Source organism: Cariama cristata, unplaced genomic scaffold (assembly GCF_000690535.1).
Source record: "Cariama cristata isolate BGI_N322 unplaced genomic scaffold, ASM69053v1 scaffold4500, whole genome shotgun sequence".
In the NCBI taxonomy this organism is placed as follows: domain Eukaryota; kingdom Metazoa; phylum Chordata; class Aves; order Cariamiformes; family Cariamidae; genus Cariama; species Cariama cristata.
Window position 1 is genome coordinate 56,747 of NW_009593947.1, and position 17,073 is coordinate 73,819.

The following is a 17,073-nucleotide window of genomic DNA, read 5'->3' on the forward strand; positions in this document are numbered from 1 at the left end:
GAGCATGCAATACAGCCATTGAGGCAGCCTTAGGAGGAGACAGAAGAGGTGACACACCCTTCACAGCTGCACAAACATAGAGCAGGATTTGACGGCCACACCTGCCACCTATACATTCAAATAATACTAAAGCACAACTCCTCAGTTAAAAGTAGTAATAATAAAATCATTTCTGTTATAGCACTGTTGTTAACTATGCTTAAAGGCACTGAATTTTCAGTTCTATAAAAAATGCACATTAGAGAGTTAAACAGCTAACATCTCTGTGTTTTCCAAGGAGAGGCAGTAAAAGCAGTAATGAAATCCATGGCTCCACTGGCAGTTTCACAATTAAGAATATTTTATTTTTAAGTGGGAGATGCAATGCCATAGTTGTTGCCTAAGATAGCATTTATTCCCAGTTTAAATTTTTAATTCATTATTATAAAAAAATTAAACCAGTAATTAAACTCTATAATTTCTGATGGGCAACGCAGCATAGGAATAATGATAATGCAACTTCACCGTTTAGACAAGCCTACATTAGTGCTCCTAACAAAGTGTCACAGACAAAATACAGATGAGGTTACAGACAGCCTTTATTATCTAAGGATCCTATTCAATACAAATGCAGTATAAACTGGAGCAAAACACAAAGCAAATTTTCGCATTGATCTGCAATGATCTGACAGTAGCTTCCTATGGGCCAAGATAAACAGTCTCCGATTTCCAGTCTTCTCTGCTGAATTAGTGACATCGCCTTTGATTTATCTGAAAGGAGATATTGATGTTCAAGCAAAGGAGGGATGAAGACTTCCTGAACTCCTTTTGCATAACAAAATTGCAAAACCTTTTTTTGCTTCTAGGGCTTATAAAAGCTGTAGCACAGTAACAGACTGACCCCAGGCTAGTAAAATTTCGTTGTTTAAACAACTTTCATGTGTTCAATTAAAAAAATTTAAACATATTGAGAGAAATTGCAAGTGACTACTACAAACAAAAAATAAAAAGCATAAGGCCTGGGATCTTGGTCTTGTTGGTCAGAAGAGTATTAGTATCATAGAATCATAGAATCATTATGGTTGGAAGAGACCTCAAAGATCATTAAGTCCAACTCTATACCCGATGCCACTATGCCTGCTAAACCATGTCTTGAAGCGCCACATCTAAATGTTTTTTGAACACCTCCAGGGATGGTGACTCCACCAACTCCCTGGGGAGCCCATTCCAATGTCTGACGACTCTTACAGTGAAGAAGCCCTTCCTAAGGTCCAGCCTGAACCTCCCCTGGCGCAACTTGAGACTGTTTCTTCTTGTCCTATTGCTAGTTACTGGGGAGAAGAGACCAACCCCCACCTCACTACAACCTCCTTTCAGGTATTTGCAGAGGTTGATCAGGTCTCCCCTCAGCCTCCTTTTCTCCAGACTAAACAACCCCAACTCCCTCAACCGCTCCTCATAAGGCTTTTTCTCCAGGCCCTTCAACAGCTTTGTTGCCCTTCTCTGGACACGCTCCAGCAGCTCAATGTCCTTCTTGTAGTGAGGGGTCCAAAAGTGAACACAGTACTTGAGGTGTGGCCTCACCAGCGCAGAGTACAAAGGGATGATCACTTCCCTAGTCCTTCTGGCCACACTGTTTCTAATACAGTATAATGTAAGTGAGGGGAATAAAAGGCTTTCCTGTAGCAAAATAGAGGTAGAAAAACTTGAAGAAGTTCTTGGGGGCTGAACGGTAGAGAGAGATACCTTCAGGGAAAAAAATGTAGGGCAACTTCCTTTTTTCATGTCAGCAGATAAGCTGAAACATGGACTGCGATCTCCATAGTGATCTCCAGAAAAAAAGGTGTATCTCCCAAGGGCAAAGTAGAGTATAAGCTCAGTCTCTGGACTGGAAAATATTTTCTGAGGACCAGAAATAAACACAGAGTAAACTGTTCAGGAAGGGTAGAACAATACATTTTGATCTCCTTGAAAACTGAAAAAGCTTCTTCTTGGATAAAACTTTGCTATCAAAACCAGAACAGTGCGCAGGGCCTCCAACATTCCCACTGGGACCCTAGTGAAGACTGAGAAATAAACCACAGAGTTTGCTAATACCAATCTGCCCTGTATAGAAGAAGCATGTTCTAATATTGTTATATATAATATAGTTACATAAAGCAATATGACAAAGTCAATAGATAGGAAACTTTTGGCAAAAATAATTTATGTAATGAGTAGTTTCCATGCCCATGTTTACAGTCTGAGCTCTGTACTCAATGGCACTATTTAAAATCCCTCAAGAAATTCAGCTTAATAAAGTACTGGCTTTTGTAAGATCCAATGACGCTGAAATTTGTTAAACCAGTATGTTTATATGATGTTTTGGTACAATATTCCCATTTTTGATAGCTTAAGCAGATGAATAAAAAAGATTATTTCCTCTCTAGTCGGTCCAATAAAAAGTACATGTACTTTTGTGATGGACTAACCAAGAGTTACATTTTCAGGAGCTTATCAGCTGTCCCAGTGCAAGCAAGCCATCATTTGGGCAGCTAGCCTTAAAGTAGCTGGCATCCCCGTAAGAATAGCCAACTTGCAACAGAGGTGTTTAATACTTCCCGTTCAAATGGGGAATATAAACAAATTTTTCCTCAGTTCTTTACAAGACTGAGCTGTTGGACAGATAATATTCAATACTGAATAAATGGCAAGAATAAGATATGAGTCTGCAACTTCTCAGAACTAGACTGCATTTAAACTGAGAATATGTGTTTTCTTCTTGGAAACTCACACTGGGAATCTATTAACAGAAAAAGTTATTTTAGGTATCTAGAAGTCATTTAAAACTGTATTACTTATAGTTTTCCCCTCTGAGTTCTAGGAAATTGGATTAATGGTATGCACAAATGAAATTTTGTACTGTGAGGTAGGGAGGAGTCCAAAAAAATCCCTGTGATTTCTTATTAAAATATGTCTCAAAAGCACAGTTATTTTTCCTTTTAAATATTTGGCATATCAAAAATGTTAGAGAACATAATGAGGTACAAATATTTTATTAACAGCTCTTTGAGATGTTTCATGAATAATTTGTGGGACAAAAAATCCTGATATAGCCTCACTATCCCATCCCAGCACAAAGGTTTGGGATCACATGAAAATGCTGTTCAGTACTTCTATATGAATATGGGAATATATTCTATTGGATATTTTCAATTATAGCAATTACTAATGTACTAGTACTAACTGATACACAGCGACTGCACTGCAGCCATGCAGTCAGAGCTGGAACTGCAAACTCACCCAGAAGCCATTGCCCAAGAAAATCTCCCAGCTACACCCCTGCTCATGACTTTTTGTGTTATTCCTGGGAAAATCAGACCTGGCAAGTTTGAGACTCCATTTTGCAGTTTTCTCCATTTTTGTTTATTTGCTTCCCATGGAAATATTTGCTATTCCACAAAAATCATCAAATCAAAGTTATTCTCATCTGTTTTCTGATCCAAATTTGATCTGTTCAAGGGCATGGGTGATTATAGCTAAGAGTGTGATCTGAAATATCTGAGAATGGATTCAAGTTTGTCTTCTCTCTGAGTCAGAGTAGAGCATTCAGGTAAAACAGAAGCATGAACTTCAATTCCTGCAGATATTTTAGTCCAGAGCAGCAATACCTTTTTTCACGGAAAATATTCTTATCATTCTCTGTTCTCTCACACCTTTAAAGCTCTCTTGTGAGAACTAAAAGTAGTCCAAACAAGGCTCACCAGTTTAGCTTCTGCTGGATGATTTGTTGGCCTAAACTTGGCTTCAATTCTGTCCGAAGATTAAAGACTCAATAGCATGCATGTCACTGCCAACTTTAACCATCTGTCATTACTCTCAAGTATGTTTTAGCTGTGATATTTACCTACCTGCTGCTGCTCTGTAAACAGAGCACAAAATGATGAATACCTTAGCACATAACCTTTCCAGAAACCTCACCTTCTGATTTAGCACCCAGTCCTCACTCCTTGCTTAGGAAGAGCTCCCAAACCAAACCCACATCGATTATTTTCCCTGTGATAATTTAGTAGCTAGATGACAAAAGTATGGAAGTTTTCATTTTGAAGCAGCATCCAAAAACTTCAGAATATCCAAGACCTTTCACAATAACATCTTATTAAAATAATGAACATTTCCAATACATATTAGTGTCAATGTCTGTATGCATATATATACAGTGCATGAAATAAGAGCATAGCCATTTGCAAGCATATCACCTTACATGTGAACAAGGAGACCATTACACAAATTGAGGTAAATATTTCTCTGTAAATTATACCATAACAACAACAGCAGCTCCACTGCATTACTAATAAGTTGTCTATCAACACAGGACATTCACTAAGACTGAAAATCATTAGACAGTTTTAGCAAAAAAGCGCTGAACAGTTCAGTTGCACAGTCCTGCAGTGGCATTTTTGCATTATTTCTTTTTAAACTAGACCAGTGAATCTGTGTCTTTGTCTAGATGGGCTAGAATTACCGCTGTGATGTAGAATTATTGTATAAATAGCATCTACAGCCAATCAAATTTGTTAATTTGGCTATGCAGTGTCTCAGGAGGAAAGGTTCAAATTCAGGTCTCTCCAGATGAGTGTTCAGTGCAGTTGTGCCCACACTCATTTAATGAATCTTGAAGAAAAAAATTTTGACCAAGAGTTCACTGTTAAGAGGAGGATGGTGAGTGCTATAACATCGTGTCTGAGGCAGGACCTACAGCAAATAGTTTTCTAATATTCATTGGCCCTTCCAGTCAAACATTTACATAAAAAAGCAGAGACAAAAACATTGAAAGGAAGAGAGCCACATCTTGGTTATAAGCCAGAGAGATGACCATATTGGAGGGAAAGTGAATAAATGGGAATAATATGAAACCTACTGATGAGCGAAAATTACATCATTTGAAAATAATTGAAAGAACAGTGATTGCTACTGGAAACATTTGAAACTTTAGTCCTTATTTCCTAGAAAGGCCTCATATGGCCTCTACATTGACCTCTACAGAGAATTGGTTATGCTAGAATGATATGGGTTTGTGCCTTTATTCTGAAAACAGACTTTATTAGCATTCATAATCACTTTTTCTTGGGAATAATTTTCATTAAAAATGTACAATATTACAAGAAGAAAGAAAAAACTTTCTCAGCCTTTTCCTGCCTCAATTGTTAAGCAGCAACCCTTAAAACTTCACGTTTAATGGTTTAGGATCGCCTCTGAAAGGGAACTATGTTCTTTCCCCTTTCTTCCATAGCACCTGGTAGAAGGTGTTTGTCCATTAAACTTACTGACCTGTCTGAGTTCCATGGTCAAAGTGCTGACAAAACAGTTAGTGTTTATTTTATGTCCATTATCTCCTGCTTGTGTCTTGTTCATGATTTGTTAGTGTATTTAGCTGCCAGGTTGAAACTATAAAATATATCTCGATGTCAGTGGGAAAATTTCTGTATAAAATACGTTAGTAAATAAATAAAAAGCATGAGTGTTACTCTACTAATAGAGTAAAAAAAGAATAAAAAAGAGTAGAAAAGTCTAGCATTTATTTCTGTGTTTCAGGATGCTCTCTTCTGTTTTTCTTAGTTACACCTATGACAACTGTGGAGGTGGAGGTCTGAGTCTTTATCTTTTTTTTGAAAGTTGTTAGTTCTTAGTGTACGTAAGGAACACCAATCATGGGTAAAGCGCAGGACTACTGCCTTTAAAAACAAAGACTGAGGTATTAGTACACCTGGGTGCATGGACTCGACCACGGGGGCCTCATAGTACACCCAGTTTCTTCAGCTCTCAAAGATACCACCCATTACACCAACATTCTTCCTGTTGAGCAGTAGAGCCCTCTCAAACCATTACAGTCTTTCAAACAAGCTTTTTATATTGTAAGATCAGAAAACACAGGAAAGCCAAACACTAAAATTCTTGTTATTATGCAGCTTAAAAAAGAAAAGGCCAAAGTATGGAAGCGTCAAGAATTTGTTTCTCTAAAACCCCCAATGTCATGTTGGACACACCACTTTATTAAACGGGGATCATTATCATTTCTAAACCCATTATAAAATTAAAAAGATGGATTTTATGCAACATTATGTCTTTGATTCTTTTTTACCACAATCTTATGTTTCAATTCCTCTTGTTTGAGCTTTACAATTCTGTAATACTTCTATTTTTCTTAACCTGTAAGGAACATAAAACACCACCTGTTCTCAGGAAGAACTCTCCATCTACTTGAATACAAGCAATAACTGCCTTATAGTCAGACCACAAAAATGTGTCTGTTTTTTCCCATGTTTGAGTCATACTACACACACGGTATTGCATACAATTTGCCAATATAATTACAGCCAGAGAGTTGTAAAAATTTAGAGGGGACTGTTCACTGGAAACATGTGAGAAGACAATTATCAGTAAATGAATAACAATATCCACAGATGCCCATTTCCCTGCAATATAGATAAATGGTATAAGTATAAACAGCCGAATATCTTGAATGAACTTACCAATTTCCACTGGGAGATGACTGATTTGATTTTTTGACAACTCCAGTACTCTCAGATCTTGAAATAATGCAATGTAGGCTGGAATGGTTTGTATCAACGTATTGTACACGTGCCATTCTTTCAGAAAGATCTGTTCTTTCAGAGAATCTGGGAATTCCTGGAAATGAAATAAGAACAGGTAAATAGAAAACATCAAGTTAGGATTTTGTTCTACCATTTTTATAAATACAGGGGGAAAAATTCCACAGTCAAACCTCAACACTTTGTATTATTTATCTTGATATAGAACAGCAGTTCGCCAAGCCCTCATAGGAGCTGTTTGCCTTTGAAGCACATTGCAGCTGTCTGTCACCACTTACTCATTTTTTAACTGCTAATGCAATCATTTTGCTCTAAAACTGCAACCTATCTGAGGCACTTAACCTGTTTGGTGTCTCCCATATTATCTCCTTTTACCAGCTGGAAGATTTTTTTAAAACACATTTCAGTGCTTTATTTCACCCATCAAGACGTAGTAAAATGCAACACGGAACAGAAGAGTGGGTGTACAGAGGATAACTAAATAGGGTTTGCCACAAAAAAAAAAAAAAAAAGAGGAAGCAAAAAAAAAAAAAAAAGAAAAGAAAAAGGGTGACTTTATTCTTAACACCCGCCAATGTTTCAAAATCTGTTTGCCAAGATGGAACATAGTCCAAGGAACAGAAACGTTTCAGATGATAGGATACACACATATCATGTTTTGAAAGTCTTTTTTCAAATTAGTGACTTACTTTCCTAAGTTATTTCAACAATGTTTGAAATTTTTTACTAAATTTCTTTAGGAAGAATGAAAATACTCAATTTTTAAATCAGTCCACAATTGCAACTGAGTCTTGTTTCAGCCATGAAGAATCTTTTTCTTTAAGAATTCTAGTATTGTTCCAAATACACAGCAAATAAATTTGCTTCTGAGTAATTTTCAGACTATTCTATTTGTCCAAAATCTCCAACGTAAAAGTTACTGAAACTAAAAGTTTTAAATACTTTAATATTTCAAAATTGCTTTAGTTAATTGGTATTCAGTTCAGATGTACACATCTTAATTATGTCATCAAACTCCTTGAACTTGAAACAGACAAAAATCAAATCATAAAGTTGAAGGTCAGATCATTTGAACTCCACTTTTCAAAACAACACATAATTTACCAGTCTGTCCGCAGTTTTATATCACTCTGCATTGATAATATCTAAAATAAATAATCTGGATGAGGTGCTTTGCTCTATAAGAAGAGATGTGAGAGTTTCACCCTGTAATTCCTTTATAACTTCCAAATAACTTGCTTCCTGTGCATGAAGAATATAACACAGTAGGAATTACCGTTTTTTATACAGAGGACAACGCCCACTTTTCTTCCTTATAGATTTTACAGATCCAGCAAGACATTAACAAGAGTGACACATTTTAATTGTTTTTTATTAATTCTGAACTTCTGAACTAGGAATAGTGCTACTTAACTCCTAGCTAAATTAAAACATCTAATTGTAATTAAAGATATACTCAACTGTTGACCATAAGCTGTTCTTTCTTTGGTTGTTGCTGCCTCTAATTTCAGTTCTTTTCAAATTTACACATGCAGACACTTAGCCTCCATATGCAGTTCTGCCTTGCTACCTGCCCTTCTATATTTGACATGGATCATTTCATTTCTTGCTTCATTTTCTCACTAGGTGTATATTGCATTGTGATCCATCTTCTATATTTGTCAGTTTATGGCAGTTAAAAAATAAAATGCCTGAAATGCCTCAGGGTTGGTAATGAGAAATCTGTCCAACTTTCTGGAGTAGGTTTCCACTCCTCCACTTCAGTGCTGCATGTTTTTATGCAGCAAAATAAAAGAATAAATACCAACTGCAAATTCAATTAGTATTGTCTTTCCCACCTGTACAGAATTGAAAATGCAGCACATAGGGGATTGCATTTAGCTGGAGTGCCATAGATGCCACTGTAGGGAAGAACCCTAATTCACAGAGAAAGCAGATGCAGAATAATCATACTGGAGGGAAAAGGAAGTCTGGGTAACAGATACCGTTTGCCACCCTATTTCTCCACAGTCCAGTTCTGTCTTTGTCTTTCTACTGACCTACTGGTTTTTTGCTCCTTGTTGTGACAATAGAGCATCTCCAGCTCCTTAGTGGACGATACAGCAGGGAGCAAATGGAAACGCTTGCCCCTGTGAAGCCAACAGCCTTGCTGTTCTCCCAGACTGAAGAGGGTGTCCCACAGACTTCTCCTTTATACATTGAAAATAGTGCAGCACACAAAGCATTCTCTCAGATTAAGACCAAACACCTTCATAATTTTAGAAAAATTAAGCCAAAGTATTTAAAAAACTGTTTATTATTAATGAAAAAAAAAATTAATTTTTACTTCTGTATCAATGGTAGTTTAAAACACCAAGATATTCTTGTGCAGCAACTGAAATACATTCAGACATGACTTCAAAAGAATGGAAGGAGGTTCCATTCTTCTACCAATTGCTCTGACTTACTTTTCTTTCTTGAGTTTATTACTTTATATCTTATATTTACAATTTGCAAATGTAAGTCTACAAATATTCACTATAATGTGGTTTTTTAGCACACTCTGTCTTACAATACACTTCATTTGTGTTGCTGAAACATAAATTGATGTGATATTTTATTTCATTTACAAACTAGATAAGGATGGGAACTGAAATTTGCACAAGCTTTACATTTGCTTTACTCTCCGATTCCCTTGTGTTCTTTTGTAATCTGCTGCCAAGCTAAAGCTGGCAGCCTGCTGATAAATTGCTCCACGAAGACTGACACTTGGAGGATAGCCAGTCTTTTGCCTCTAACAGCAAAACAATACCTCAAACTCCTTTGATTTTTGGGAGAGAAAAAAAGTATTAAAAGGAAATAAATAGCAAACCTACAACCATTGCTGATTATACTATTTCTAATTAGGAGAGAATTTACCTTCTAGACATGAGCCTGACCGAAAATTGTAATCAAAGCTCTGAGAAGTTTCAATTCTGTTTCTTTTCCAGCTCTGTGGTTTTATTTGTCATGCGCCAAACCAAAACCTTGGATCCAAATCTCCCTCGTCTTGGAGAAAGTTTGGATCTAGATCCAAAACTTGTATGTCTCAGGGTCACTTGTATTACCTGACTGGGTCAGGAATTGTATACTTTTTGGGAGGAAAAAAAATATGTGGAAGTTAAATAAGCACAAGAGAGATCTCTGTCCATTCAATGCAGCAATTCTACTTGACCCTTTGTCGCAAATGAATACCTCACTGTCACTAACAGTTGGGAATAACAAATGGAAATTTTCTGTTCTCTGTGAAAATACACACTATGTTAGATAATAAAACTGGAAGACTAAATACAAATGTAGTAATTAATTTGCTGCCTTCTTCTGTGAAGAAATGGTACGCAAGAAGGTCACAATTAACAAGTAAAGAATTTTACCGTCACTCATTCATTTACTCGTGCACATTTGACATTAAAGTTGTTTAAATTAGGTGTGCATCCAGATCCTCTGCTTAGGTAAAGCAAAGCAGCCAAGAATATTCCTAGTCTGTATTTAAGTGAACATCACCACCTTTCCTTTGCCAATATATATATCATAAATTCAAAAATTTGTTTTTCCTGAATATTTTCTGAAAATCATTTCAAATTCACTGACCCACTAGAGGATAAACATTCATTAGTTAGGAGTAGAAAGTAAACACTCAGAGGGGAAAAACAGAGTTAAAGTGAATTCATTTAAAAATTCATATTAATATTCATGGTATTATTTTGCCACAGTTTTCTTTCTGCTCTAATAGCAGTGCTATTTCTCTGAAGAACTAATCTAATTCAGTAGATACGTGTTTACATGTACAACGATCTCAATTAAGTGTTTGATCAACTCTCCATCATTCTCTCCTAAGTAACTGATTCAAATACAGAATTAAAGGGTTCAAGTTCTCATACAGCTCCTTTTCACAGAGGGTTTGCCTGAAAATCTCTGATAGATAAAAAAAGCTTTTCTGAAACATACCTTGAGAACCTCAAATTACCTGTGACACAGTACACCATTTTCATGCTGTCAAGTCCCAAGGGACTTGACAAACACAGGATTTGGGAGACTCACGGCTGGGGCAATACAACTGCGTTCCGCCTATTTTTTATAAAGACACAAGCCTGTCTGATTTAATTCCCAACATCAGATTATGAGACCAGCCCACTTTTTATTACAAGACCTTTTCTTTCCTAAATACAAACATTAATTCATTACTGTTCCCAGCTAGCAGAAATGCACCACATAGGGATGTAGACACTTGAGTCATAAAAATTTGGTTGGTATGTAAAAAAGTAGGTAAGGACCACTGAACCTTAAGGATGCTGTCACACAGCCTCTTCCAGGTGGAGCTCTGACAGACAAAGCTAAAACTATCTTATCATTGCAGTTTTCAACCACTGTCCACAGCCAGAAGATAACCACCCTCGACGGGCATGGCCAAACCAGGAGGACTTTCAGACTCAGAAGGACTCACTGAGTATATGTTCTTCAGGCATAAAGGCTTGATACCAATTCTACTTACAGTGTTGTAGTTCAGAAGATTTCCATTAACTTAGTGTGATCATGCTGTCAGAAAATCATTGTGACTTGAGATGTCCAGATGCTCAAACTGCATGTCTCAAAAAATTTGCCTAAAACTGAATGATAACTAGTAAGAATTAGTGATCCACAAGGAATTATGGATCTGCATAACAGAATACAACTCCTCAGAATTCATATCCTGTAAAATGAAGTCCTGCTCTCTTTAGCTTGTACTCTGTGCCTATTTGTCTAACCTACTACTCATTGTATGAGATTTATCTTTCCTCAGACATATTAAAATAATTACTTTACAAGTCCTGGGAACAGTGGGTCTCAACCTAATGCAAATACATTATCATTTCAATGACATTTGAGAGGTGGGAAAAAAGTAGCACAGGGGTCCTGAAGGAAGGAATTTGTATTAGGAATTAAAAATGTGTGATTTGCTCTGATTTTCTCCCTTAGAAATGTTCTCAGAAGGAGATCTGAGACGATTTTCAAAATAGTGCTATCCAGGTGATTTTCAAAATAATTGCCCAGGCTATCTCAGCATATGATGGAGTGTTTTACAACCCATTTTTAAGCTCATACTCAACAATGTTGAATCAGTGGGCCAGATTCATTGTTATGCTCTCTGGATATAGAGCATAAGACAATGGCATCTTTGTAACATCTCTATATTTTTACCGTCTAGACAGCCTAGGCACTGATTAGTGTCTAGCACAGGCTACCATTCTAATTGACTGCAACATTGGAAATAACACCATTAGCTGATTTGTGGACTCAGTTCATTTGCTGCTGAAGTTTCCAGTGAGAGTCCTTACACTGAGACCTATGGGAAGGATGTGGTAAAGTCACTTGCTTTGATCTTGAAAAATCTCTGCACTGGGCATTACTCCCCTGTGAGACTTAACTTCACAGTGTCCAGAAAGAAAACTGGTACAGCCCAGAAGCAAGGCCAGTTCTCAAAATTAAATCTGTAAGTCACACCAGCAACCTACTCAGATTTAGCTATCAACTGTCTAGAGGACATATTACCGCTTCATTGTTGAGAGGAAAGGGGAAACATAATAGAAATACTTATCAGTTAAAAACAAGGGAGATAGAGGATTCAGCAGTTAGCTCCCAAATGGACACTTCACAGGGCTGTGCTGTTTGCTGCTGCCAACGGTAAGTGGCGAGCCAAAAGAAAACAGAGCTCATTATGTGCCGGTAAAACTGCACAGGCAATCCCACCTCTGACTTCTCCTAGTGTCTGAGTGCTTAATCATCCAAACTTTCAATTTATAGATGTATCTGCATGCAAAACACATTACAAAAACTAAACCACAATTGATACCACCACTCCCAGCTACATAATATACAGGCTTCTCTGAGAAAACTGTCATATGTCCACAGATCTTTTCACATGCAAAGTGCCAGCCTGCGCAGCTTTGGTTGTATAGTCTGGAAATTCTTTTTTCTAAGTGCACTTTTTTGTGAAAGAGTAATAGGGGAAAAGGGTGTCATGTCTGATTCTGTCTTGGGTTTAGAAGCAGCAGTTGCTATTAAAAAAAGCAAAATAAGTGGTATGATTTGTACAACGGATATAATCTTTACAAAATTTCTGCAATAAGGGGAAATACACTTCTTTCAGAACTTAGTCAAGTGGATTTTCATATTTTAGATATAATTTTCAGCTGTTAGAGACTAGCAATGTTCTTTGATTTTGAAGGAGCACTGGTCTTCTCTAAATAAAGCAGCCTTGATTTTATCTTTGTCTGCAGACATCTGAACCATGTCACAGTATCTTGTTGAAACAGGAAGCCCATGTTAACCAGGCTAGAGCTGGGCAATCAGGCACAGTGGTTGCGTGTTATGGCCACGGTGAGCAAGGACACAGAAACAGAATCAAAGCGCATGGCGGTTAGGAGTGTACTGCTCAATGTGCGTAACAGTACACCAATATCTCTTAAATGTGATCTTTCAGCATGTCAAGTTGAAATTAAATGCTTTGGAAAACAGAGCAAATTATGTATGTCTGACTTTGCCTCCTAATGTAAAGCCTTGTATACGGTGACAAAGCAAAATGTCAATGGTTTGGCAAAAGAGAGTAAGCAACAGAAAAGTTTAGTTATGCAGCTCTCTGCTCCCTGATGCACTGAAAATATTTGCAGTTGCTACTATATCAGTGTCTAAGGAGCTGTAATATTTCTCTTTTTTTCTCCTAAAATACCTACAAACTTTACAACATAGGAAACTGTGCAGTATAAGACTATACAGCTTTAACATCATTTACAATATCCAAGGTTCCTGAAAGATGAGACGTAATAGCTCTCCAGCAACCAATTCTACCACATGAATGATTGGTATCAGTTGAAGAAGTAGTCTCCTTACTAGAGCTGGATGGGAACCAGGCTTTTCTATTTTCCAGAAATTTCATCCATTTTATATTTACTCAGAAATGAACTAAAGCCAGAAAAAAAATGAAAGCTGAAAAAGAAAACACCTTCATATTCAAGGTCAAATCTGGGACAAAATTAAATTTCAGGTCAATCAAAAGAATTGTTTTAGTAAAATTCAGCCATTTTATCAATTGACTTTTTTTTGTAATCAAAATCTCAAAAATATATTTCAAAATTATAAACTATAAAAAAGTCAAAATTCTTAATTTTCTCATTAATAAAGTAATGTATATTCAAAATACATTTCAGTCAAATCTTTAATAACTCTAGAAAACTTCATAACAACTCTAAACCACCTTTTGCTGAATTTCAAAACAGCATTCATTCAGAGCTTACTTCCCAACTGTTATTTCACATCAAACACAATTGCAAGTAAAAAGTGCTTTTTTCAGCAAGACCATTGTGGATTGATGCTAATATTAGTTTTGATTTGAACAGAGCTTGAGAAAAATGTTATCACACCATTAGAGCAAGAAGACAGATCTCTGAGTAGTAGAAGACATCAACAAGCCAACAAAGCTGAATATTATTTTCATCTCTTTCCACCCATTGGGGAATTTCACAGAAAGATACCTTATTGCAATATGATTGCTTATACCAAAATTTTTGAGAAGGCTAAATTGCATGTATCAGTAGAGAATTCAAAATAAGCATCTTTGAAAACTAAACCACTAGTTCAGGGTGAGATAGGAAATGCTTTTGTCACTTCTAACACTGTAAAAAAGCATCAATTTGACATGTATTGGCAAAAAAAAAAAACAGTTTGGGGATTGAAAGTTACAGTGCCAAGCTACTCAAACTCTTTAAAAATTGAAACATATTTTCCATTAAATTTACCGTCCACTGCTCTCCAGAAAGCTGAAAAATAAACTTTTTTCTTTCCTTATTTGCTTCATCTGATAAAGCACGCCTCTTCTGGAGGTGTGGAGTCTTTCCATAAGTGTCCAAGATCTTCTCATTGACGTCTACAAAGCCATTCTTGAGGTATTTTGATTGAGGAATGCCTTTCTTCCGGCATTCTAGTATGAAATTCCATTCCTGAAAAACCTGCTTTATCCTGAAATAGTGCCAAAAAGAGTTTATGTGAATCAGCTGAAACAATATGGCAAATAAGTCTTAAACCTTGATCTTTCTCTGCACAAGTACTTAACAAAATACAATTATGCACCTAAGGTATTGAACACTTTTTTTTAAAAAAGCATACTTGGAGTCATGCTTAGATTTTTCTAGACTTATATATAGATTTCACATCAGCAGGATTTGTGGACACTGAGTGTACTATCAGAGAAAAGAGCATGAATGATGACCTTTATTTCAATAGGGTAGGAAATACATTTTCGCAGAAAAAGTTATATGTAGAAACAAAAACAAGGTCCTGGTGATATATGCAAAATTTTTCAGTTGGAAAAAAGTCATTTTAGAAAGTAAGAAGTTAGAAATATTCCCTTTTCCCTGCCCTTTCTTGTTTAAGTATAATGATCTATTTTCATTTTTTACACATTGTCTTCCAATATCACCTTGGAAGGTGGAGGTAAATGTCAAAGTTATCACATGCCAATGAATTTCAGATTCAATTTCAGTGTAACTTTAGGCTCACCTCTAGGGCAAACTTTTACCCATATAACTTCAGGTGCAAATTCAATTTGATATAATTAAGCATTGCCAAAATCATATGCTTTAATTTAAGAGAGATTTATTTCAGATTAGTCAATTAAAGAACAGGTTGATTAATTGAAGCAAGTCTTCCTTATACCAAAATAAGACTCTGCAGAGCCCCTTGCATCATAAATCTGATCTCATACTTTGAATCCTAGATTCTTGTGGTACATGAGATTCATTTATGTGACCTCCACCGTGCGGCAGAAATTTTAAGCTAAAGGCTTGAAGAAAACTGACAGGTGAAGAAGGGTACAAAGTTCAGTTTAATGTGCTCCCTAGAGAAAGTCAAACATAGCATGTCCTAGAAAGAGAATCACGTGCAAGTTTGTAAAGTTCAAGTAGGAAGTAACAAAACCTGTACACATATTCCCAGCCAAGCATGGGATTTTCTCTAAAATGCTAAGATGTTCAAAAAATGGCACATGAAACAGAATGTCTGGTTTTAAGTCACGTACAAGAAATCAGTTACAAACTTACGTACAAGAAGCACCTTCCAAATTTGGCGAAAATAAGTAATTTTTGGACACTCATAGCAAGATACAAGATAGAAACTGTAGGGTAGAGTATATTTATGGAAATATGATAGCATGGATTAAAAGCCATATTTGACTCCATGCTATCAAAGTAAATCTTTAGGGATCAAAATTGCATGCCTAAATAGGAAAGCTGTTACTGAGACAGCTGTAAACTGCCCAGTGCAAATTGTGGCACTTGCTGAAATTTTAGGGGATGTTAGAGAGACTTGAAAGCAGAGAGCACAGCAACAGCAGGAGGCTTCAGCTGTGGGCGTACACACAGCAAATTGTCACACTGCAGACAATATACATGTTGGAAACGACGTACGACTGTTTATCAGAGCAGCAAGCCTGAGAGACCACAAGAGGAGCCGACTTAGTTTCAAGGAGCAGCGCACTATACATGGGTCATCAGAGAACTACAGAAAGCCCTTTCTGTAATAATGACCACAATGTATTCCCATGCAACATCTTTATAAAGAGAAAATAATGAAAAACATCTTCTACAACTATTTCAGAAGACGAGCTACACATAACAGTGAAGTTGTTAAAAGTGCAGCTCGCTGGGTAAAGTGCTGGCAGACTGCATGAAGACAGCACAACCTCAGAGTACATTCTAATGAAGTTACATGGTAAGGATCTCTTTCTCCTCCCATTTGCAAAAATAGAAAATTAAAAAAAGAAAATGGCATTTATGTTCAAATGAAGAAACGAGAAGGCAGTATAAGCTCTGATAAATTAAATGTAAAAACACAAAAAAGCAAGTGAAGTCACTTACTGCAGGTATTCAAATGAATAGGAAAAGGATTTCTAGCATATCATAAGCAGAAAGTCTCTCAGAGAGGTGATGGGAGCAATAACTTACCAAGGTAAGAAGGGACCAGTGAAGGAACAGTTAAAGAAGTTATTGAAAGCTGCAGAAAAGTTACTCATCCTAGGCGTCAGTTTTCATTAGAAAGATTAGTATGCTCTTTACAAGTAGGCATCTGGAGGACTTTCTGATATTTAAAGTGTCAACAGAAGAGGTTGGAGAACACAAAAACCATACATTTGAAGTAAATCTCCCAGTTTCTCTCAGTGTCTGATTGCGGATTGCTTTATATGACAGCGAGATGTGATATGTAAATGAGTTAGAAAGAAAAAGACTGGACAGACAGAAAACATGTCTAGCAACACATTCAGCTCATGGAGTTCCAAGAGGGCTACTGAAGCTGCTAGTACAGCTAAGGAAGAGTCCACCACCAACCCACAACATCTCAAAATCCTTCCTGAAGCTAGTTGATACAACAAAGACATGAATATAGGTTAGAGCAGACAGAGCTCCTTAGCCTATCTGGTGATCTTTCAACATGCCGGATCTGACAGTTCTAGTTA

General features: G+C 36.6%; 1 protein-coding gene across 1 annotated transcript in view; it reads right to left on the reverse strand.

The window, feature by feature from the left end:
* LRRC2 (leucine rich repeat containing 2) overlaps window positions 1-14,582 on the reverse strand; it is a gene marked incomplete at its 5' end in the record, with an annotated part of 48,113 nt that extends 33,531 nt beyond the window's left edge. Inside the window, 2 exons of the mRNA XM_009696073.1 lie at window positions 6,492-6,648; window positions 14,363-14,582. Coding sequence (XP_009694375.1) covers window positions 6,492-6,648; window positions 14,363-14,582 — 377 coding nt within the window. The remainder of the gene's footprint in view (window positions 1-6,491; window positions 6,649-14,362) is intronic.
* Between the last annotated feature and the right edge of the window lie 2,491 nt (window positions 14,583-17,073).